This window comes from Squalius cephalus (genome assembly GCF_949319135.1).
Source record: "Squalius cephalus genome assembly, chromosome: 13".
Taxonomy (NCBI): Eukaryota; Metazoa; Chordata; class Actinopteri; order Cypriniformes; family Leuciscidae; genus Squalius; species Squalius cephalus.
The window spans coordinates 26,776,555-26,801,018 of NC_137134.1; the positions used below are offsets into that span (position 1 = coordinate 26,776,555).

Below are 24,464 nucleotides of genomic sequence, written 5' to 3' on the forward strand. Positions count from 1 at the left end.
CCATAGAACTGGCTTAAACAGACGATCTGATGAGTTTTAGAAGACTAAATACAACCCGAAACTAAAAAAACAGGCCGGGCCTCTATTTCAGACCGGCCTTTATTTATCCAAACCTGTAGCCACATCAGGCGTGTAAAAGAGACAGGTGTCTATTTGGGACTCGGCTATTATTTGAAGTTTCACGGTAGTTAGTGCGGTTCATTTGAATGAGTGTGAACGCTGCCATCCGAACCAAACAAGCAGATCGAGACCACTAAAAAGTGGGTCTCATCCGCTTCCAAACTAACTCTGGTGCGCTTCGAACGAAATATGAACGCAACATGGACCAGCGACATGTAAACGAACCAAAAACCGGACATGATGTGACCCTAAAAAGGAACGAATGCTCAAGCATACCTGTTTTTTTCCGTCATAATATGGCCCCTCACAGTTCAGGACAGGCATCAGAACCGTGTCTCCTCGCGGCAGATCTACGTTTGTGTGTGTGATGGAGGGATTGCTGCACCTGCTTTGAATTATTTACACATTTGTTCAAAATACCGCCATAGTTTCGGCTGCGGACACACAACGAGCGCGTTTATCCCAGAACACAGCATTGGTTTGGATGTTTGGTGAGTTCTGTCTCAAAATATACGTGATAAAAGCCAACCAGTCAGATTGTGAACATATCCCTATGCCTTTAGGTTCAGTGTTAAAAATGCCAATGTGAACTCTAAGCGGATCAGGACTAAATGTGTTTGTTTGTTTTTTTTCGGACCAAAGGAACCAAGCTAATCGAACTACAAGTGTGAACAAAATCTTACATTTTTCTTTACATTTTTCAAGGAAAAATATGTGTAGTTATTCATATTGTAACAATATTAGCTATTATTTGTTTTTGTTCAGTGTACATGTTTAGAAACTCTTGAGATTGTGTTGCTTTGACATCATTCATATGTAGATGTAAATGCAGCAAAAGCATTTCTTTCTCTTATTTAAATTTCTGTGATTTGTCTCTTTATTTTCTGTCAGATTCCTCTGTAGACCGAGTGAATGAACCAGAGACGTCACTGCTGTTGTCTCGAGATGTTCCTGATGGAGAGAATGAGCAGCAGAGTTCAGTATAATGCGATAAGACACGCCCAACACCACTGTCAATCACTGTGACATCATCAACAATCGAGCTCAACAAAATATTTCTGCTTTTATGAAAGGGAGAAATGAACCTGTGTGCTGGAAAAAGTTGGAATGAGTTCTTGTGTGATGAGCACATGTCTAACAGCAGGTTACAGAAGACATGTGTTGAGGCGAGATACTGACACTAATCTAGGGTGACCAGATGAGATTGGCTGAAAGTCTGTACGGTTTTCAGAGTGGTAGGGCGGGCTGCAGGACGACTCAACCTCCACGGACAGTTTTTAATGTTTTATCAGACAATAACTACTCAAGATTTTGCTTTCGTATAATTATTGGGACAATTAGGGCCAGATTCGGGATTCGGGACAACAGCAGCTTAAGATTTCGGGACTGTCCCGAATTTTTCGAGACGTTCGGTCACCCTACACTAATCTCACTGCTGAAGAACTACTGAGAACTGATGAAGCACGAGCACATGTAATGCTGAAGACTGAGGAGTTGCTATGTTTTTTTCCTGAGGTTTAATTCATGGGACCATTTCAGTTCATACAAAGAGTAATCAGTTTAAATCATTATTAAATATTCATATGTTGTCAAAAACTCTACAATAAATAAATATGTTTAGTATATAATTAATATGCATTAATTAATATGTTTAGTAAATTCAAGTGATGTAAAAAATCTAAATGTTATCACTGTCAAAATGGGTGCATCTGATTGGTCGCGTGTGTGCGTGCGTGTTCTCGTTATCAGGGAGCTCTCGCGATTCGCTAATTGCTTCATTCTCAGTAAAGCCAGAGCCCATCTACAGAGAGCCTGGCCACGCCCTATTAAGTCTTATTGTACTGAATTTTGGTTGTAGTTCCACCAGAGTTCGACTGGAGGCGATCGCCCATGAGTGCAAAATGAATGGGAGTCTATGGAGCTAGACGCCGGCTAACTGTCTCTTTCACCCGATTGCTGTTGAGAAATCTCAGATTTGATTGTAGGTTTTGCAAGTTCAACATGGGTTATAAATCGAAAATTGAATGAACGAATACTTATGTCGTTTCGATTTCTTACTTGTTGAGTTGTTGTTGCCCATAACACACTAGCATTCTGCTAATGAACGCTGATTGGTCTGTAAAGGACTTGAAAGGCTTGATGGCATCGTGGCATCCGAAGCGGGACCAGAAACAAACAAAACAAAAACTCTTCTAGCGCGTGTGTTTACCTGTGTCAGCTGTGTTGTCGATGCCTTGAGAGAAAAGAAAGTGCAGAGCGTGAAAGCACCAAAGTGACTGATGGATTGCCGTAAAGCAGTATCTCTGGTCGTACGATGTGTATGACGTCATTGACAGTTTAAAAGACTTTTTAAAGCAAATAAGTGACTCTAAAAAATCTAACACCCAGCAATGTGTAATTTCTTTGCATCTCCTTTTGAATATAACATTCAAAATTATATCCTGAGAAAAGTGGATTTTGATGGGCTATAGCTCCATAGACCTCCATTCATTCTGCACTCGTCCTGTGAGTGCCCTCATATGGAACCAGAGTGGAACTGCAACCAGTTCAGAAGCCGGAAGTTTACTGAGAGTGGAACTTCTCCCCTTATTAGACATTCTCTGGTAAAGCTGTGATTGTGAAGCATTGCATTTTGAGTGGTTACAGATAAACATACTCCCTTTCAGGTATATATAACGTACATTTGCACACAAATGTATAGTATGTTTTATAAATAAATTCAGCTAAAATATTGTGTGTTTTATAAACGTATAAATTTAAAATTGCAATATGGGTTGAGTACAGCATTAAGCTATTGGCTAAAAAGCAAAAGAATGAGATGATTAAATATAAATGTTATTTGAGAGTTATTCTGTTTGGTTAAAAGATGAATGTGTGATTATATCGTTATGTGTGTTTTAAATGAGATGCAATTTTGTGAATACAGGGAGTGTAAATGCTTTAATGTAAGATATACACTCAAGTAGGCTAAATACTCAGGTTTATTTACTCTGTGAAACTTGAAGTGCATCGATTTGAGAAATATGTTTAAATAAGAGCTGATGCATTTGTTGTGGGAAATAATTGTTTATTTATTGTCAAACTTGATTCTCACTAAAGCTGTGATTGTGAAGCATCGCATTTTAAATGGTTACTGATAAACAAACTCCCTTTCAGGGGCACTACACAGAGACACAATCCTCAGTTAAAACATTCGCTGAATTCACTCAGGACGCGTGACTCTTACAAATGATCTATGGTGCTACAATTACCAAACATCAGTAGGCCTACTGGAATAGCTGTGTACCTTAATTGTTCACATCTGAACTAATTCCAGACAGTGAAGGTGGTGCAGAAATAGGGAAACTCTGAACTATTTGAAGCAGTGGTGGCTGGTAAACATTTTCTGGGTAGGGCTGTGCCACATTCACATCCACATACAACAATTCTAGCACACGTCCCAGTATGATTTAATGCCTAACAAGAATTTTTTTAAGAAAAAAAAAAGCTAACTGAAGGAAACCATATTAATACTAAAAAAATACTTGATCCGGTGTTGTGCCGAATTTCGACCCGAGGGGGGGGGGGGGGGGGGGGGGGGGGGGTTGTGGTTAGTGGGTAATAATTTGGCGGGGGTCGAAATTCGGCACAACACCGGATCAAGCAAAACAAAATGTTTTTAAATATGTTTTTAGTCTTAATATGATGTTCAATAACTGGAATCCAGTCTGAGACGTGTGGAAGAAATTTAATATGTTCTATATGTTTGCATTTTCTTATATTCATAGAATCTTAGAAATATGATGATAATCAGATGAATGTAGTGTTGATATATATTCTTATTAAGTATGTATATGTCCTTGTATATGACCGGACAAAAGTTAATATGACTGAATGTATGACCGAGACACAGAGAGTCTCCATTCAAGGGTGTAATATGATTAAATAAGATAGACAAATATAAACAATATGTTAGTTATGGCTAAGATGTATCTTGATGTAGCCTCGGGAAAACAACCTTGGGGGCGGAACAACTATAAAGAATGAAGGATACCCCCCACTCGTTGTCACACTCTGCAAGCACTTTGTAATGACTGTATGACTGCTGACCTTTCCTTGCAAGGGAATAAATAATTGTTAAAGACAATTGATACCTGTTTGTCTCTTATTCAGTGATGTAAAATTGTTTGCCACTACAGACGTCAGTTTAAGGGAAAAAATGTTTCAGAATCAGGAGGTGACATGACTGAAAACATTTCTGAACATTGCTTGAGGACAATGAAAATGTTGATGAATTAATATAAGAAATATTCAAAGAACCAAAGTGGTGATTAATGTTTCCTCATTTTAGTCTCTGGTGAAAAATCATTGTTTCCATATTCATATAAACATGGTCATCTCATCAGGAGAGTCATGCACCTGTACACATTTTTTTGTAAATTAATTTGGTCCTATTATTATTCACAATACTGTAACAATTTTTTAATATCTGTACATGTTGGTTCTGACTAAACTGTCGTGGCAAATTCACGATCTTTGGTTCATGTCTTCAATGTCTGATTCAGGTCTCAAAAGAAATCTCTCAGAGTCGAAGTTTCAGGTCTCAGAAGAATTAACTTTATTGAGCAGTTCAACAAAGTGAGATTCCAGCTGTTCATCTGATCTTACAATGGTCTGTACCCAAGTCTTATATCTTTTTCTTATCGCTCGGTGTCCAATTAGCATTCATATAGTTATCTTTTTCTTTTTGCTCCTCCTCGTCACTTCGCCACGATTAGAAACACCTGCATCAATGTTTTATTTTTATTGGTGGCAAGTCCTTGCACATGTGCTTCATATATGGTTTTTAGGTACTTTTCCTGTCTTGTCTTCTCACAACCTTTGACCTAATTTTCATCTTCACATACTCTTTGACCTGTTTTCTCTGTCTTCCCATAGTTTTGTCTTCCCATACTCTCGGCCTAGTTCTCCAACATTACAGCATTTATTTGGACCCATGTATGAGACAGATGAAATTCTCCAATAAAACCTACAGTATCTGTGTCTATTTTTATTTTTACATTTTATGAAGCTTCTTGTTTTATGTTTATGTGTGTACTGGAAGCTTCAGTACCAAGGTAACACTAGCAAAAAAGATCTTTCTGATTTTCAATCAAAATACATGAATAATTTACACATGAAAACTTCTTCAATTTAGTAAGATTTATTGTGCCTCCAGATAGTGTAGTTATCTACAAGTACGCCATGCTAACCAGAAGAGAAGAGAGAAAACAATACACACATGAACCACTGAAAATACATATACTTTGAAAATCTTCAAAATGTACAAAAGTATTATGAATATCCTTGTATTTTAAAAACTCACTATCACTGGGACGAGACCATTTCATGAATCAATCACTTTCACCGTGATAAATATTAAAGATTATTATTATTACTTTGATTTCGGACAGCTGGTTTTAGCATGACGGCGTAGAGAACTTAACTGAGTGAAACGTTTCCTACAATGATCACATGCAAAAGGCTTCTCTCCACACTGGGTCGTCTCATGTGTTTTTTCTCTAGAGTGAATTCTTTGGTGCTTTTTCAGTGCCTCAGCTAAAGTAAAGGTCTTCCCACATTCAAAGCACAAGTGATCCTTCACACCGCTGTGTATTTTCTGGTGTGTTTTTAAGTTACCCAGCTGACTAAAACTCTTTCCACATGAAGTGCAGGTGTAAGGCTTCTCCTGTGTATGAACTCTCATGTGGACCTTCAGTGTTTCTGCCCAAGGAAATTTTTTACCGCATTGATCACATTTATAGGGTCTTTCTCCAGAATGCAAACGCAGATGTGATTTAAGAGTGAATGCATGTGTGAAACGCTTCCCGCACTGATCACATGAGTACGGTTTCTCTCCAGTGTGGATCTTCATGTGTGACTTAAGGGATCGTTTTAGTGTAAAACTCGTCCCACATTGATCACATGTGTGCGGTTTCTCTCCTGTGTGGATCATCTCATGATATTTCAGAGATCTAGAACGGGCGAATCTCTTGTCACAGTGTGAACACTTGTAAGGTTTTTCTCCAGTGTGAATTCTTTGGTGCCGATTCAGAACAGCTGCAGTAGTAAAAGTATTTCCACAATCAAAGCACATATGATCCTTCACACCGCTGTGACTTTTCTGGTGTATTTTAAAATAATCCATTCGTGAAAAACTCTTTCCACACAAACAAACGAAAGGCTTCTGCTTTGTATGAACTTGCAGGTGCCTCTTCAGGTGTTGTGCAATAAGAAATGTTTTGCTGCATTGATCACAGTTATATGGTCTTTCTCCAGAATGAGTACGCAGATGAAATTTAAGAGTTTTTGCATGTCTGAAACTCTTCCCGCACTGATCACATGTGTGTGGTTTCTCTCCACTGTGGATTTTCAGGTGATCATTAAAGCTTCCTTTTTGTATAAAACTGCTACCACATTGATCACATTTATAAGGCTTCTCTCCAGTGTGGATCCTCTTATGTATTTTCAGAGTCCTAGACCGTTTGAATCTCTTGTCGCAGTGTGAACACTTGTAAGGTTTTTCTCCGGTATGAACTCTTTGGTGATCTGTCAATGCGTCACGTCTAGTAAAGGTCTTCCCACAATCAAAGCACTTGTGATCCTTAACACCATCGTGTCTTTTCTGGTGTATTTTTAAAGCACTCATCCGTGAAAAACTCTTTCCACACAGAGAACAAAAGTGGACCTTTTGCTTTATATGAACTTTCAGGTGCATCTTCAAAGATTCTGCTCTAAGAAATGTTTTGCAGCATTGATCACAGTTAAATGACATTTCACCAGAATAAGAATGGAGATGTAATTTAAGCGAGTCTGCTCGTGAAAAACGTGAGCGGCTTCCTCCAGTATGAATTATCATGTGAGGTTTAAGACTTGCTTTTGTATGAGAAACTCTTTCCAAACTGAGGCCAGGGGAAATATTCTCTGGCTCTTCTATTTAGTGAGCAACTTGAAGATTTCTCCAGTTTTGACAGGATGATGTTTCTCTCCCACCTTCATCAGGTCTAAAATTAAAGATAAAAAGATTTTATTTTAAGGACTTTTATTTTGACGGGCAGTGTTGAGAACACAATTCTCCATTTTAATTAATTTGCGGTCTTTATTTAACTGTCTATATGTTATTAGATACACAAAGAAAGAAAACCTTAAGTGTAGTGTTTGCTTTTATATTATTGGTAACAGAAAGGAAAGAAATAACATTCTCATTTACGTCCTAACGTCTTTTTGTCCTAAACGGACAAACATGTTGTTCTTAGTGCAAAGAAGCTCGCTAAAATCAGCAAATAAAACAATGACACTATGATGAGCATTCTCTAACATTCTCATTTACTGTCAACATTCAGCAAATTCACATCTATGTCATTAAAAAAAATCTTTATCTAGTAAAGATTTCATTTCTAATAAACATTTAATTTCACAAATCTTGCATTTTTAATCAAATCCAGGTATAAGATCTCCTGAATTGTGCATTTGTAGCTTGTATTTATTTTGCCTTATGTCTGTTCTAGAGACGTTACAGCTTTTTGATAAAGCTCAAATTAGCTTTCTTTGGAAATAGGTTTCAAATTCACACTGAATGCATTTATGAATGTAAAGCATGTATGTGTGTGTCAAAATCAAGATTAAAATCGCAATACTGATGAAAGTCTATTTGTCCATATTGCACAGCCCTATATCGGACTCGTTTTGAGAAAAAAGTAGCATCGGCTGTAGTGGAAATTACAATCTGAATTAAGCGCTATTCTGATTATGCACTAAGAAGATTCCACTTTAGCTCTAGAACATATATGCAGTATATTTGGATGATGAAGAATTAAGAATAAACATCAAGTCAAGGCGGTTGATTTAGGAGTTTTTTGGTGTCTACGTGTGATCCTGTCCGGTATCACAGCTTGACTCATAGAAACAGATTATTTGAGTTAGGAAATATATGCTGAAAACTTTTAAAACTCATATTTTTCTACTGTTAAAGGTGCAGTGTGTAATATTTAGGAGGATCTGTTGACAGAAATGCAATATCATATACATATAACTAGGGACGCTCATATTGACGGATATTGCTCATGGAGCGCGTGCTCGCAACCAAACACGTCTTTAGCGAGACGTTACCTGTGTATTCCCGGGACATCCGTCCCATCGGAGAGGGTGTTTTCTGCCGCGGGTCTAATGGCGTGTTCACACCAAACGCAAATTTAATTATTTGCGTGAGTATATTACATACAAAGTCAATGCAAAGACGCGAATAGACGCGAATTTGCGGCGGGAAAAGCTCGATGTGAAATCGAAATCACCTCAATCGCGTCTTCCGCGCAAGTTGGAAAATTTCAACTCGAGCGGAAAATTTTCGTAAAGACGGTGAAATTCACAGAGTTGAGTGTGCCTCTGGATGGTGCTGTGAACCCAGACACGTCAGCGTTTGGCTTTCCTCCGTATCTGGGACTTCAACAAAAAGTACAGAGCAGCAATATAATTTATTTCAGACATGACGGAAAAATTATGGCAGAAAGAAATTGTGTTGTTGTTGATGATGATGACACACTCCTTTTCACGGGATGTCGAGTAATCTAGAGCGAGTAAATAACGCGATGCGAATATACACTTTGCGTTTGACTGTCAACAGGCTGCGCTCCAAACTGACCCCACATCACGTTGATATGTTGCTTTTTTTTTAAATAAAAATTAGACGAGGTGTTGAGGTAGGGCTGCTATTTTTATTTAACGAAAAATATTAGTCTAATGGGAAAAAATTGCCGGTTTTTGAAAGCTTTGTTCAAACGGATTCAGTGTTTTCTTTTTGTCATCTTAAATTGTTAATTATTTAAGTTTAAAGAATACATTTAGTGTAGGCCTATTTTGTTTTTTATTTGTATTATTTTATTCTGTTTTTCTCTCACTGTCAGAAATGCTGCAGGTGCGTGAAAATTTAAACTGAATCCAGGTTCTGTTGTTGATCTGTTCTGTATGCTGCTGTTTGCACTTTGCACGTTCAAATAAACCCTTTGATAAAAAATAAAAAATAAAACTTTTTTTTTTTAAAGGGTCACAGATACGCGTCAATTTTATTTGTATTTAATGCCAATTCAATATTATAATATTATCAGTTAACGGTTAATAATCGATTAACAAGCGGCGGTTGTCGGTCGGGAAAATTAATCGAAATGAGCATCCCTACATATAACTATGTTTTCAGTTGTGTATAAAGACTTTACTTAATGAACCGTTATGTTATTACCTTAAAATGAGCAGTTTCTATCTACAACGTGGGTCCCCTTACATTGAAATGCGTCGACATGTTTCTACATGTTCAGAATCTAAACATAGCTCGTTTTTCTAATAACTACATTCACGGCGATTTACACCACATGCGTATTGGCAGGTGTTATTTTAAAGGGGTCCTATTATGCTCTTTTACGAAGTTTGATTTTGGGGTGTAAAGAATATGTTTTCATGCTTGATTTTTATTGTTTGTCACATATTTTACACTATTACAGCTAGGGATGCACGATATTGCATTTTGGCCGATATTCGATATGCCGATATTTTCAAACAAATTTTGTCCGATGCCGATACCGATATACACATTTTCCCCCTGATATATTTACACTTTAATTTAAAATTTTTAAGTTCAAACTTCAGTCCTTAAGTGTAAAATAAATAAAAATAAATTTTCAAATAAAAAATGTACATCTTCTACTTGAACAGGTCTACCAAATGCTCCCCTGTTTTCGGTGCTGATGCAGTGTCGACCCGTTCATGTAACATGTAGCCTAAGGGTGGCGCTGCCAATAAAGCAACTAAAAGCTGTCACAACGAACCGCAAAAGTAATGATTATGAATATGTCAAATATAGCAAGGAGACATTTTAATTAAGGTAAAAACATTTAAACAAGTGTTTCCTGTGTCGGCTGCAAAGATGAAGTTGACGATGACTCGCGATCTTCACAGTAGTGAACGCGCCAGAGAGAAATGCACATTTCGGATTAAATAGTTTTCTTTCGTTTTGAATTGTTCTGTTTAAAAATATGATTTCAAGCGTTCTGTAGATAATATATATATATTTCTCAGGTCTGTGAGGCAAGTAGCCTAGGCTATGCTGAGTTTCGTTTCATTTATGAGACTAGCTCCAGTTCAATCGTGGGCGCCTCCGTGTCATGATACAGTATCTATTATCTATTATCTGCTTTACATATGATTTATTAAGTCCAGGCAATTGGTTGATAAAACATTGATTAAAATTAAGATACAATTAATACAAAACGAAATTTGCTTAGAAAGGCTTTGCGCTTTTTGTTTTTGAGGTCTCTGTGGAAGTTTTAAAGCAGCAGCTTTCAGAGCGCTCACGTCCGCAACCAAGAACTGTCACTGTTTTTCCTCATAAATGCGAACACGAAAAATAAAATAAAATGAATATTTTATGCTCTGTGGAGAGAATAGTAGCGTGGAGAGTTTACATTAGTAAGCTACAGGATATCGTCTTTCAAAACATGACCTGCATGAAAGAGAATGCGTCTTTGTCCACAGCACATTTCAAACCAAACTGACCCCATGCTGGAAATGCCTCCACATGTTATGTTTCTGGCCCTCATGCATGTTCGTCACATGCACATAGGAAACACGCCACCCTATCGGCAAGGCTCATCGGCACAAATGATCATATCATTTAATGATGGTCATTTAAAGCTTTTATCGGCCGATACCTATGTTGTGCCGATATCATCGTGCATCCCTAATTACAGCTCCTCTCTCCCCAGTCTGGTTCGAACGATGATACAAAATGTGCTGTGATTGGTTAGCTGGCCCCTTGTGTTGTGATTGGCAGTGCTTAGCCCGTGTTTAGGAAATGTCCCGCCCCTTCATAACCGGAGCTCTACTCAGATGTAAATATTAACGATGGCATCAATTTCAAACCAATCTGAGCCTGATTCAAACTCTAACAATGTTAACAAACAAGAGGATCGTTCAGAACGAATTTCAAGTACGGACTTTGCAAGCACGGATTTCCCAGGACGTTTCAGAGTGTAGTTACTTTTGGGTAATTGTCTTATTGATAAGATGTTCTCCACTATTTAATCATATTTGTTGGAAAACTATGGTAATTCAAACAGTTATCGATCACAGTATCATGGATAATTTTTCTAAGGGATGGTGAACAGCCTAGGGCTGGGCGATATATCGATATAAAAAAATATAGAGATATATTTTGAAATGCGATATGAAATAAGACCATATCGCATATATCGATATAGGTCAAATTTTCAAATAGTCCGCCCCTCCTTCCACTCTGCGTGCATGTTTAGAGCATGTTATGTTATGAGAGGCGAATCATGACTACTTCAGAAAACTCAGCACAATAGGAACTACCAGGCAGTGACATAAGTGTACGCTGAAATAAAGTTTTTCACCTCAGAAACACGGACTTTCTTGTCCTGTCAGCCGTTATACTGTGCTCGGAGCGCACGCTCTTCAATTGCACACGCAAATGCAGCGGCGCGCGCTGTGTATCGCTTCACTGCAGGCTATATAAAGTGCAAAAGAAACTACGAGCATGCAACGCCGTTACGTTGTAAATTGCACGAAATAAAAGTAATGCAGGTATGATTTTCATTCTATTCACCAGAACAGAACAGTTTCAATGTTTCATTAACAGTTATTGTTAATATTGTGTATTCACCATAGTAACTGTCGTTGCATATTAACCCCAAAATGCCACTATTTTTCTTTGTGTCATTTTTTATATTATTAAATGACTGTAGTGGCTCATACCAACATTGTATTAACAAAAACTAGTTTGGGACTGCTATTTAATAGCTTTAGCATAGGCCTAATGTTTATTTATTAGTACTAGTCTTTACTATTAGTCATATTTTTACAATTTATGTTAAGTAAAGGGGAAAAGTAACTTACTTGTGTATGTTAACAAATTTTGTGTAAACGTGTTATAATTTGCCTATATACGTAGGCTATATAAGCAAATTATAACACGTTTACACAAAATTTGTTTATATATATTCAACGTAAACTTTGAAAATCATAATTAATAAATCGCATTTACAATTCCAAGGGAATAATCGGCAATTATGACTTTTGTCATAACCCTAAGGTGAAGAAACCTGTTTATAATTTATTCATTTGATTTTGCAACTGTTTACTGAAATAGCCATTTCAATAAAACTACTTGTGACATTGTTGTTTGACTTTGACTGAACATTTGCTCTCACTTTGCGGAAAAAGTATCGGGATATATATAGTATATCGATATTCAGCCTAAATATATCGGGATATGACTTTTGGTCCATATCGCCCAGCCCTAGAACAGCCTAACAAAAGCTACAGTAAACATCATACTGCAATGTAAGTTAGAAGGCTAGCGGAGGCAAAGCTTTTCCCATTGTTTACATGACACCTATCATAGCAACTACACAACACTTATAATTGGAACTGTTAATAGAAAACAGTTTGTAGTAAAAACTACAAATAAGAAGATATACAAGTTGTGATCCATAAACAACAGATTGTTCCACTACCGACAAAATTGGAATGGCTACGTCTTCCAGAGGAAGGTTTTGTGCAAAGTTTCTGTCCGTCTGCTGGTACTTCGGTACCAAGTTGGTACTGAAATTTAAAAAATGTGACACTTTGAGTGCTGTTGAGTGGAATCGTAAACACCTCTGATTGGTCATTGTGTTAAGGTGCTCATCAGATATGTCTGTGATTGGCTAATATGATCAACGCACGGGAGAGTACTTTCAAGCGTGTATCTATGTAAGCACTCGGTGAAGAGCGTCATTGATGTATATTTACAACATGTTTTTGAAGCGCTGATCATTGTAGCCAATCACAGACACATTTAATGAACATGTGAGTACGGTTGTGGCAAAAATGTCTTGAACATCATCATCACTGCGCAAGAGACACTGTCAAATAGTCTTTTAAAAAGTATTTATTCTCTTGCAAGAGAAGGTCAGACAGTCATACAGACATTCAGAGCCTGTCTGCAGAGTGTAAGACAAGGAGGAGGAGCTGTGCGACACCTTTTATATTCTTTACCAAGGTCTCCTTCAGCTGTTGCTTTTCCTAGTAGTTTTCCACTAACTTTGACACTTTTGCACATGCTCCTATTCATCACTACTTCTGACACTGGGACCAACCAATTTAGATGCATCCTGACCTCTAAGGTCAGAAGGTCACTCTTCAGCTATCCCCATCCTGGCTCACTCTTGTAATGAAAATTTTACATTTAGATGTGTTTTTTACTTTTAGATGTGTTCTTTTACTTTTAGATGTGTTTTTACTTCTGGGTGTGTACAACTTGTATTAACGTTGAACATTTATTTTTACTCATAAGCATTTAAAGAAATATAATCATATAAGCTAAAGCACATTATTAAAGATATGGAACCAAGCTTTTAGAAATGCATAAGTTAAGATAAGCTTGCAGGAACAAAATGTTCTGGGTTATAGGAGACTAAGTAGCAAAGAGACTATGTGTACTCCAAGTGACCTTTTGTGTACTTCAAGTGTGAAAAATATGTGCGCAGCTTTGATCGAACGAGAGATAGTCAAAATTCGAGCAGCAGCTAAGAACAGGAAACTTCTGCAGACATGGTATTGTTCTGTCTAGATAAAATTTATGTTAGACAAGAGATCTTGAACAAAGATGTTTCCTTTTAAGGTAACCAAGGCGATCTTTTGAGACAGATGCAGCCTACCCAGGATGTGTTAAGGGTATATAACCTTGGCAAAGGGAACTAACCCCTTCCCTTCTCATATCAGATGCTCTCTGTATGTGAATGCCAATTTCTTGCAAACTCTAAACATTTTGATACTTTGACTTTTCAAAGGTTCGACTTGTCTCCTTCCTCCTCACTTTTCGAATATAATTATTTCCACAACACTCTGCATGGAGACAGATGTACAAACATAGCCTATATCCTGCTCACATTCAACAGTATAGACATGTGACACATTACTTTGCAATATGTGTTGAAGATCATTGGAAATATTTTTTTTTTCCATTACAGTACAATAGGCAATCAGAGGTATTTAGCGCTCAAAGCATCACATTTTAAACAATTTTAGTACCGACTTGGTACCAAAGTCAGTATTTTTGACAGCACACAGCAACATTACACACCAAGTAAAGTTGAATGAGCATAATAGGACACCTTTTGTGTTTCCGCCTTGTGATGGATTAAAAAAAAAAAAAAAAAAATTAAAGTCTTATTTACAGGCTCAATAAAGTATTTTAGGATTAACCCTTCCAATACATATTTTAATTTTTACAATGTTTATACCGGTCATTGTTTTAATCTACTCGCATTAAATTCAAAATACATTTTTATGGACAAGTTACTGGATTTTTATGGACAAGTTACTGTATCGCATATATGAGTGATTGAACTTACCTCAGAAGACTCAACGCTGAGGCGAAGTGAGCGTTGAGCGCTAGTGGTGATGACTACTTCTCTTCTGTTGGCAGACCAGCTTTAGGTGCATTACCGCCACCAACTGAGAAAACAAAACAAGACGGAGAAGTTTATTAATCTAATTTATTTTAGTAACTTCATCTGTAGAAATGTGTATCATATTGCGTGTTATCTCTTGTTAATAACTCTGGGCTTTTAGCTCACATTAATTATGCAACATGAAATACAATTTCAATAGTCTTCTTTTCAATAGTTAATTTGATACAGTAACATGCGCGAAGCAACATGTACATGCTTTACATCTGGGCTTTTCAGTGCCATTGAACATTAATCAATACAAAAAAAAAACGTTTTAAATGAACACATTATATCCTTAATTGGGAGTAAAGAGAGCAAAAGTTCAGGATTCTATCCTCGATCAGAATCAGCCTAACATAAGAAAAAGGACAACTGATATGGGCTACGACACAAGAGGATAGAATGACGATCGCTATACAGCTAAACAAAACACGAGGTAGTTAGCAATTTCACAAACTCTCAAAACAAAACAGCAAAGTTCTCGACACATCTCGATTAAATAAGTGCACTCATCATAAATTACACATACAAGTTACCATACATTTAAACTAAATTTTTAACAAATATGTATCAAGTTTACATTGCGCTGACGCGAAGACATACCTCTCTCAGTCAAGCAGAATGCAGACTGAGAAATGAAGAACGCGAAAATTCAGAATGACCACCACTCTAGCTCTTATCCAATAGAGGGCGCACTTACACAACAAATAACTCTGCCAATACATATAAGCTACCATGAGATTACTGAACAATACAATTTGGTGAAATAAACTCACAAACAATAGAAAATAGAAGATGAAAGTTTGCAAAAACATTTGTCATTCTTTGACCTGTTACACATGCACGCGCGTGCACGCGAGGGAGAGTCAGATTCAGTCAGGGAATCGATTTTCGACACTATATGACAGGATTTTTTTTTTTTTTAAATCGAAAAGCTTCATTAAGCTTGATTTTGGAAAAATGTTAATAATATATTAACACATGCAAGTATATTATCATATATAAAGCAACAATATAGACAACACAGTGTTTTAACATTTAAAAATTAAGCCTAGTGTTTACATTTCCTGAAAAACAGAAGTTTTGGTCATACAAGTGTTCCAACCGACAGCGAGACATTGGGGGCCCACAATTTTCTTTTGCCTAGGCTATGTCACTATTTGAGGTAATCCGTGAGGTAAATTGTGAGGCCTGACTGACAGATCCACTCACAGATTGTTAAAAAACACATGACAGAATATCTCAAAATTCAATAGACAGTGCTGTAGTAAACAGGCTACTCATTAATGTAATGAACTCAGTAATGTGTGGGGGAAAAAGAGGGCGAACATGAAATGGAGTATGATTTAGGCTATTAAGCAATCAACAGCTTTAGAAATTAACATGGAAGTTAAAAAAAAAAACAATTGACCTTTCGCCGGCCCCTCCCCCAAAACGGCCATTGTCCAATCACACATCATAGCAACCGTTACTATGTGAGCAGGTCCGACAAACATTAGCAAGATGGTGAAGCGTGCGCCCATGGCGTTTGTAAATCGGACACTACATACCCCGAGAGATTGTCTGGAGGAGTTGTGTTCTTTCCATTCCCAAAGCCGAAAACACAACGTGAGCGGTGCCTACAATGGATAAAACAGTGTGGACGGCCCCAATCCCAGTTAAATGTGTCGAACATTACGAAGCATAAATACGTCTGCTGGCTGTGGTATCGATGGCTAAGTTAACGTTACTTAAAGTTTTTTTTGTTTTGTTTTTCTGATCTGAAAAACTCCTATCTGTAACTCAAAAAACATAATATTGTCTGAACCGCGAGTTTTATGATCCGTTGCCCCACTAATAAATATTATGGTCTCAACCGCGATTTTTGTGATCTGTTGTCCCCCTAATAAATATTATGGTAAGTGCATTATGAAAGACAATCAATGAAAGTTATTTAGATGCAAATTAAGGCTATGTCTGGTTAAACAGTTATTGTGTGATTTCGTTTATTGTGCTTTGTCAACTTGAAGCATGAATTTGAGAAAGAAAATCATTTTTGGAATAAAATGCACCACATACTTTTGTCAATGATATAGGCCTAAGTTATAGCTAAAAGATTGTAAAAGCTTTCAGTTCACCTGCCTAATTGTAGTTGAAAAGTCAAATTAAGCTTGATTAATGATATAACGTTACTGTGACTGATCAAATAAACTAACGTTACAGCATCGGGAATATAACTCCCATGTGTTTTGCAGCATTTAAAATTTTAGTCGTGTTATGCGAAAAAACACACATAAGAAATTATTGCTGACAGCACATTTATTTTCAGAGACAGTTTTTTTCTTTCACACAAAAACACAACAGTAAGTGTCTTACAATGCTTTTAAACACTTGTTTCCTTGTTCTTTGTCATAATCACAAATGATGTGTATGAACACCGGTAACGTTAAGCATTAGCCTCGATAGAGACGTAGATAGTAGTCGTGTCTCCTTCATTGCGTATTTTTATATTATAATATATCCCTCCACTGCATACTGTAACCCTTTTTGCCTCAATCTGGAGGATATCGCGGAGGTATTGCTCCAAAAAAGGTCACTGACACGCACGGGTATACCTCTTTCCGTCATGGCAATCTGTCGCGCTGGTCGTGTTTGACCATTTGTTTGTCGGACGTAGCAACAGTAACTAAGGGGGGCGGGGCTCGGCGAAAGGTCAATTGTGGTGCTTGCGCCAAACTTATGAGATTGATTTTGATGCAAGTAGAATCAGTAAACAATAAAAACAATCAAAAAGTCATTGATAAAATAAGAAATGATTTAAATCAAAGAATTGGTGAAGCAACTATATCAGATGAAATCAGAGAGGCCCGCTACAGATCTTGAAGATGAACTTAAACTGGTTAGGATATTTATATGAAAGAGAGCTTGTATTGCTCAATGTGTTATTGGGTCACATTTGGTGAGAACACAGAAAAGCATTTGAAAGTGTTGGATCTGAACATGAACTTTGATTTCAAGACAGCTGGTTTTAGTATGACGAAGTAAAGATACTAACTGAGTGACTATTCATACAGTGATGACATGTATAAGTCAGTGGCACGTTTTCCTGGATAAATAAACATTACATAAGAGAGATTAAATACAATTTTGTTTTGTATTTTTACACTGTGTAATGTTTTAATTATTAAAACCAAGTTTAAATTTCATATTGTTTTTATGCATTTTTGGCCTGGCCCGTGTCAGATAATGTATCAAATATATCCTGAACTTCATCTCCAGCGTACCGTTGGATCATTGCCGTTTTCCTCGTGTCATCTTTGATGTTAATGGCCAGTAGAAAATTCTCAAAACGTATCCATTTTTTTCCATCTATAAGGGGTGGTTTATTATGATTTAATTTTTTTTTTTACTTTAGTTAGTGTGTAATGTTGCTATCTGAGCATAAACAACATCTGCAGAGTTACAATGCTTTAAAGTTCAAAGGAATGGGAGAATGGAATTAGAATGTAATTCTATTACAGTCCATTTTTTAAGGACTACAACAAACGGCTGATAGGGACTACAATAAGCTTCTTCACAGGTTAGTGACATCACTAACCCTAAAACATAAACCCTGCCCCCAGGAACACGATTTATAGATTATCAAGACAGAATATGCTAATCAATGACTTAAAGATAGTTAACTCCACATCAGCTACAAACATAAATCAACTAACCATTAAGAAATTCCCGCATTCTACATGTTGTCACTTCTTCTTGAGTCTCTCCATCTTCATCCGACTCCGGTTTAAACATAAAGCCTATACGTTTTTTAAATTTTCAGTGTGTGTCTGTGTGAGGTCGAAGATGCTAACACAGGAGCTCTTGAAGCTCCGCCCTCTGTGCCAGGAGCAACGGCTTATTTGCATTTAAAGGGACACACACAAAAATGGCACGTTTTTGCTCATCCTCATAAACACACTCTGGGGAGATCAGATACTTATTTTACTTCATGTGAAAAGGTCATTATAGACCTTATGTAGCCCCGCTCCTTTTCAGCGCTGCGCTCGTTGTCTTTTGACTTCCGGTCTGTATTTTCACAGTGAGCTTGCGTATTTATGAATGAACGGCTCGTTTTAAAATATTCCTGGTCTACTGTTAAGACATCTGCTTTAAACATTACAATCCTCATGATAACTTTCGTTAACTTTACATTAAGTAAATCCACTTCAAAAGCTAAACTCTTGAATTCTGTATGAATGTCAAGGACTATGTTGGAATAACTGTGCGTCAAGTTAGACCTTCTAAAACGGTTGTCTCTATTCTCTTAATGAGTAAAGGGTGTGTTTTGGGCATAATGTACAATAAACCAATCAGAGTCTCATCTTCCATTCCCTTTAAAAGCCAGTTGCGCTCACGCCATGGCGGATTCGCTATTTACATGATGGAATTTGCAAAAAAAAAAAAAAAAAAAAAAAAAAAAAAAAAAAAACTATTCATTCCAGAACCTTGTGCAAGTTTACTGCAAAAGTGGGGCTGCTAACTTCACATGCTTTTGAAAATCCAGCGTTTAGTTGATCCTGATAAGCGCTCATTGTCACAGTGAGAGTGTTTGGCATCACGATTGCTTTTTTCCAGGTGGACCGTTAAAGATGCTCTCTGCAGAACAAATGGGTGGAGCTAAAGTCTAGCACCTCCCCGCTAGACAACCAGTGAGAAGGAGCAAATGTAATTTGGGCTTAATGGGTGTAGCTAGAATATCTAACCACACCCTAACCCTACGCACAACTCTAACTCTATCCCTCCACCCCATTAGATGCCCATAGATGTGGAGCTGGATGTCATCCGACTGCAGTGAGTACCACTTGAGCTTTGTGTTGCACATGCATTAGACATTCAGCCAACGGTCCATATGTGTGATGTCTGAGGCATCAGGGCTGGACTGGGACCGAAAATCGGCCCTGGCATTTTGGCCCAGACTGGCCCACTATATATGATCATAAACACCACACCACCCATCTTTGCATGCGCACGCCCTTGAATATGTGTTTGTTCAGTAAAACCACTAATGCCATGTAATGAGTGAGTATAAACGAGTGAGAGTTAACAGATGAAATAAGTACAAAATTGTAATTTATTTATACAATTGAACTATAGTGATGCATCCAAAAACAAGCTATACGCTGCATTGGCATAGCAATACCAGTGTTTTTCACAGGAATTTTGGTAAAACTGTGGTGGGTGGACCTAAGTCTTTCAGGGGGGTTTGGGGGCATGCTCCCCCTAAGACAATTTTGTGCATTTTAATGTTAAATTCATCAATCTGGTGCAGTTCGAGGGTTTAAAATTAAAAGCTCCAACCCAAATTCAGTGTGCAAATATAATAAAGAAAAAAATCAAACCTCTTTTAGTAGCCTAACAGTGTCTGTCTATATTACACTACTACATAATAATAGTTATAATATTAACCTCATGACAGTAGCCTAATAGCCATATATTGTAAAACAAATGCACTAAAAAATAAAGAAAACTTTCATAATTTGTTTTGTACTAATTTCTAAACTTGAAAGAGATCTTTTATTTTGACGGAAACTGCATCAAGCTTTTATTTTGGCGGAAAACATGGATAAAAACGCGTCTCATTAAACTTCTAGTAAATTTCTGTAATCGTCAACTATGCAGATGTGGAAATAATGCGTAACTGGGTAATGGGTTCCTACACTCATAGCCAAAGTGTTTTGAAAGTAGTTCTGCTTACCGCGCGCGGACTCGACACTTTCTCATCTCTCTCACCTCCTCACTATCCTCCTCATCAGCCACTAGAGCTGATGAAGGTCCTGCTGCTGCAGAAAACATATATTTTGACAAATTTTACAGCGTCTGCTATTTCTATTACACGCTATTTCTCTGCACATTCCTTGCGTTTCTTCTTTTGACAGATACACACTTGACACTGCACGCTCACTCAAAGCCCAAAGGGGGAGGTTTTTAAAGCTGTGATTGGGCCAGCCCAGTGTCAATCAAGGAAACAACCAATGGGCCGCTGATCTACGCGTTTCATGGGCCGGTCTGTCAGTGGGAAAAAAACTAACGCTTACTTTTTTTTTTGACCAATGCATTACACCGGCACTAACCCAGCGCCTTCAATTAAACAAAACAAAACGAAAGGGCCGCCGATGTACGAGTTTTATGGGCCGTTAAAAAAAAAAAAAAGTATGAGATGTATCGGCCCAAAAAGCACGTCGGCCCACCGCCCACATAGCAAACAGACTTGGCCCAAATGTGGCCTCATCATGGCACTGCTGGCGTGTTGCCGGCACTGGCATACATCATGTCAGCCAACTGTGGGCCATGCGTGGCAATGATGGCACTGCATGCATGACGGCAGACAACACTTGGGCCGATTGTGGATAGGAGGTGTGTGGCCCAGATCATGTCAGCCAACTGTGGGCCAAGTGTGGCAACGATGGCACTGCATGGCAGACAACATTTGGGCCGATTGTGGATAGGAGGTGTGTGGCCCAGATGATGTCAGCCAACTGTGGGCCAAGTGTGACAATAATGGCACTGCATGCATGATGGCAGACAACACTTGGGCCGATTGTGGATAGGAGGTGTGTGGCCCAGATGATGTCAGCCAACTGTGGGCCAAGTGTGGCAATGATGGCACTGCATGGCGGCAGACAACATTTGGGCCGATTGTGCATGGGAGGTGTGTGGCCCAGATCAGTGTAGCAATTATGGGCCATATTTGTGTACTGGACAGTTTTAAGAATTTAGGCCGCTACTGTATATTCAAGGATTGTCCCCCCCCACTACCACAATTTTTCATGAGAGAAATAAAACAGTTTAAAGTGTTGTCCATGGATGGTGCAGTTATCAAAACTACGAAAGAGATGTAAAGATTGTAATAATTAATAACAATAATAATATGAATTGACTTATGAGTCAGTGAAAAAAAAGCTATGTCCAGAAAAAATATATAAATAATTAATAAATATAGCATTTAGTTTTCAGCAGTGTTCACAAAATTCAAAAATCATTTAAAAATTCAAAAATCCATTTGACCTGAACAAAATATACATATTCCTAACATGACAATTGAGTTACATTTTTTTTAATTATTTATTTTAATCACATACAAAATAGTCTAAGTTTTCCATACTCATTAGTTTAAGCACCACAAAATCATGTTAAAACTATATATATATATATATATATATATATATATATATATATATATATATATATATATATATATATATATATATATATTAAATATGTACAGTTAACTGTGCAGTGAACTATTGTTTATTTTGGTGCGATCTCCACGGTAACAGCAGCTTTCTGGTTGGTGGATGAGGTTCACGTGATGCGTCGTTTGAAATTTCTCCCGCTGAAGGGTGAAGAAGACGTCTGACAACCGAACCGCTGTTCAGGTAAGAAGCTAAAGTTATTTTGTGCACGACCCTATTTTATTATTTTTTTTTACAGTCTATATATTGTGTACGACCTAACATTAGATGTAATCCATACAGCAGATATGCAACCACATGGGTTCTCTTTTGCACTCATGCCGAAACAGATCAAGCCTGCGATGTGTTTACAGCTCTCTTAACGTTATTTTTTTAGTATTTTTATTTAACCTTAACCTCGATTAAAAATCGACCGTGGCGGGTAACGTTACGAAGGTTATTTTGGCAGGATATGTAATGGCAATCTTTAAAAAATAGAAGAACATCTCTTTTTTGGAGCTTTTTTAAATAACGTTAACTTACATGAATTCAAACTCGGATGTCAACTTCTTGTTCTTTATTGAAGTGAACTTTTGCCTAGGCTAACAGTTATATAATGTTACCATATAATTTGGTTTTCATTATAACAACAATTATGACACAAGTAAAAAATATAATACAAATGTAATATAGTGCACATATTTAGCAAAATACTATATAGCTATTTTTTCTAGTCAACTATAGCAATTGTTTTCTGGCCCAGCTCCGGGCCACACAATCACTTTTCCCTCGGCCCAAGTACCGCAAAGAATGACGGCCCTGAAGTGGCCCAGAACTGGATTAAAGTCACACATGGGCCATAACTGGCCCGAATCTCAGCCAGTTAGTCACCCTCAACTGGCCCTGAACTGGGCCAAAACAGGTTTTATTATTGGTACCAATTCTCAGCCATAAGTTAACCATATCGACACCATTTTAACCGGCCTGCGGGTCATTCAGTAGTGCCACATTATAAGCAATCATTTCCTGTATAAAGTTTTACCTAAGCAACCTTATTTTAATTTGTTACCTAGTAGGTGGATGAATATTTGTATATGTAGGCTATTTATTAATTTACTATTTTGTCTTTTAGCTGCTGTGAGGAAAAAATCATCCGACACATGCCACTGATCAGAAGATAGAAGCAACAATACAAAGATGGCTTCAGCTTGCTCCTGATAGAGATGAAGGAAGGAGCGCTTGAGGAGAAGAGAGGGGCTGCAGAGCTGTACTTTACTTCCTGAGGACAGTCCTAAATAGCATCACTTTCTTCCTCAAACATACAAACATTCTTATGTGCAAATTTGTTTTAAGTAATTTTTTTTTAATTTGCTCTATGTTTGTTGAGAGTAAAATTACATCATAATATGTTTAAATTTCAGTGCTAGATTCATTGATAGATTAATTTAGTTAGAATTGAAAAATGGTGTACATACTAAAATATTGTTTGTGCATTACAACTAAAATAGGGGGCTTGTGCATTAATACAATAAGTAAACTACTGTTTAAGACAGACCAGAACATTTTGAAATTAAATGCACTTTGAGGTGGTAATAAGATGTTAAGCTTTGAATGTACTAAAAAAATAGAAAATAATAATAATTTATTATTATTGGCTTGTGCCTATTGTTAAATAAACTATTTTTGAGAATTTAATTTTCTTGTGCCTTATTTGTTCACATGGGTTGGGTAAGATTAGGCTGGGTTATGGCTCAGTTTTGGGGTTTCTGGTTAAAGGGTGGCGTCGATATGGTTAACTTATGGCTGAGAATTGATACCAATAATAAAACCTGTTTTGGCCCAGTTCAGGGCCAGTTGAGGGTGACTAACTGGCTGAGATTCGGGCCAGTTATGGCCCATGTGTGACCCTTGTCTTTAATCCAGTTCTGGGCCACTTCAGGGCCGTCATTCTTTGCGGTACTTGGGCCGAGGGAAAAGTGATTGTGTGGCCCGGAGCTGGGCCAGAAAAAATTTGCTATGTGGGCGGGCATTTGCCCGGTATGCCAGATTACCAGTCCAGCCCTGTGAGGCATACATTTACATCATAAACATGCAACATACTATGGTCTTTATCTATTACCGCAGTTAACAGACCACTTAATGAAAAGAAAATTCCAGATTAATTTAAAAACTTAAAATTCACAGGAACAAAGTCTCCAGGAACAGTAATTTGATGATCGTGTCTGCCATACAGTAAACTGTAGTGATGAATCATTATGTCCAGTTCAGGAAATGTGTCTCCTGAAGCGAATGACACTGCTGGAGCTCTACCTAGAGGCTGTACGTAGTAAACGATGTTGGACGATGATATCACTGTTTTCTCCGGAGCTGCTATAGGCTATAAATGAACAAAAAAAATTAACCATCACTGAATTCACTTAAGCTGGACTATGACACTATTTTCTTCTAGATCTGCTGTACAGCAGAAACCAACTTTGTTGCATTATTTTCCTGTTATTACTGTAAAGCTTTGAAACATCTGTATAGAAAAAAACGCTATACAAATAAAGGTGACTTGACTTGATATGGCAGAAATAGTAGAGTAGCTCCTAGTGTCCGGTTCCGAAATTGTGTTCTGCACAAAAGTTTC

The 24,464-nt window shown here is 37.5% G+C and overlaps 1 protein-coding gene across 2 annotated transcripts in view; it reads left to right on the forward strand.

Annotated features, from left to right (window-relative positions):
• Window positions 1-24,464, forward strand: part of LOC307169765 (uncharacterized protein) — a 51,299-nt gene that overhangs the window by 11,801 nt on the left and 15,034 nt on the right. Inside the window, exon 7 of one of the 2 annotated variants that reach the window (XM_079890573.1) lies at window positions 1,012-3,587. The exons of the other annotated variant lie outside the window; for it this stretch is intronic. Coding sequence (XP_079746699.1) covers window positions 1,012-1,106 — 95 coding nt within the window. The 3' untranslated portion in view covers window positions 1,107-3,587. Of the gene's footprint in view, window positions 1-1,011; window positions 3,588-24,464 lie in introns of those variants that run through there. 2 annotated transcript variants of the gene reach the window in all.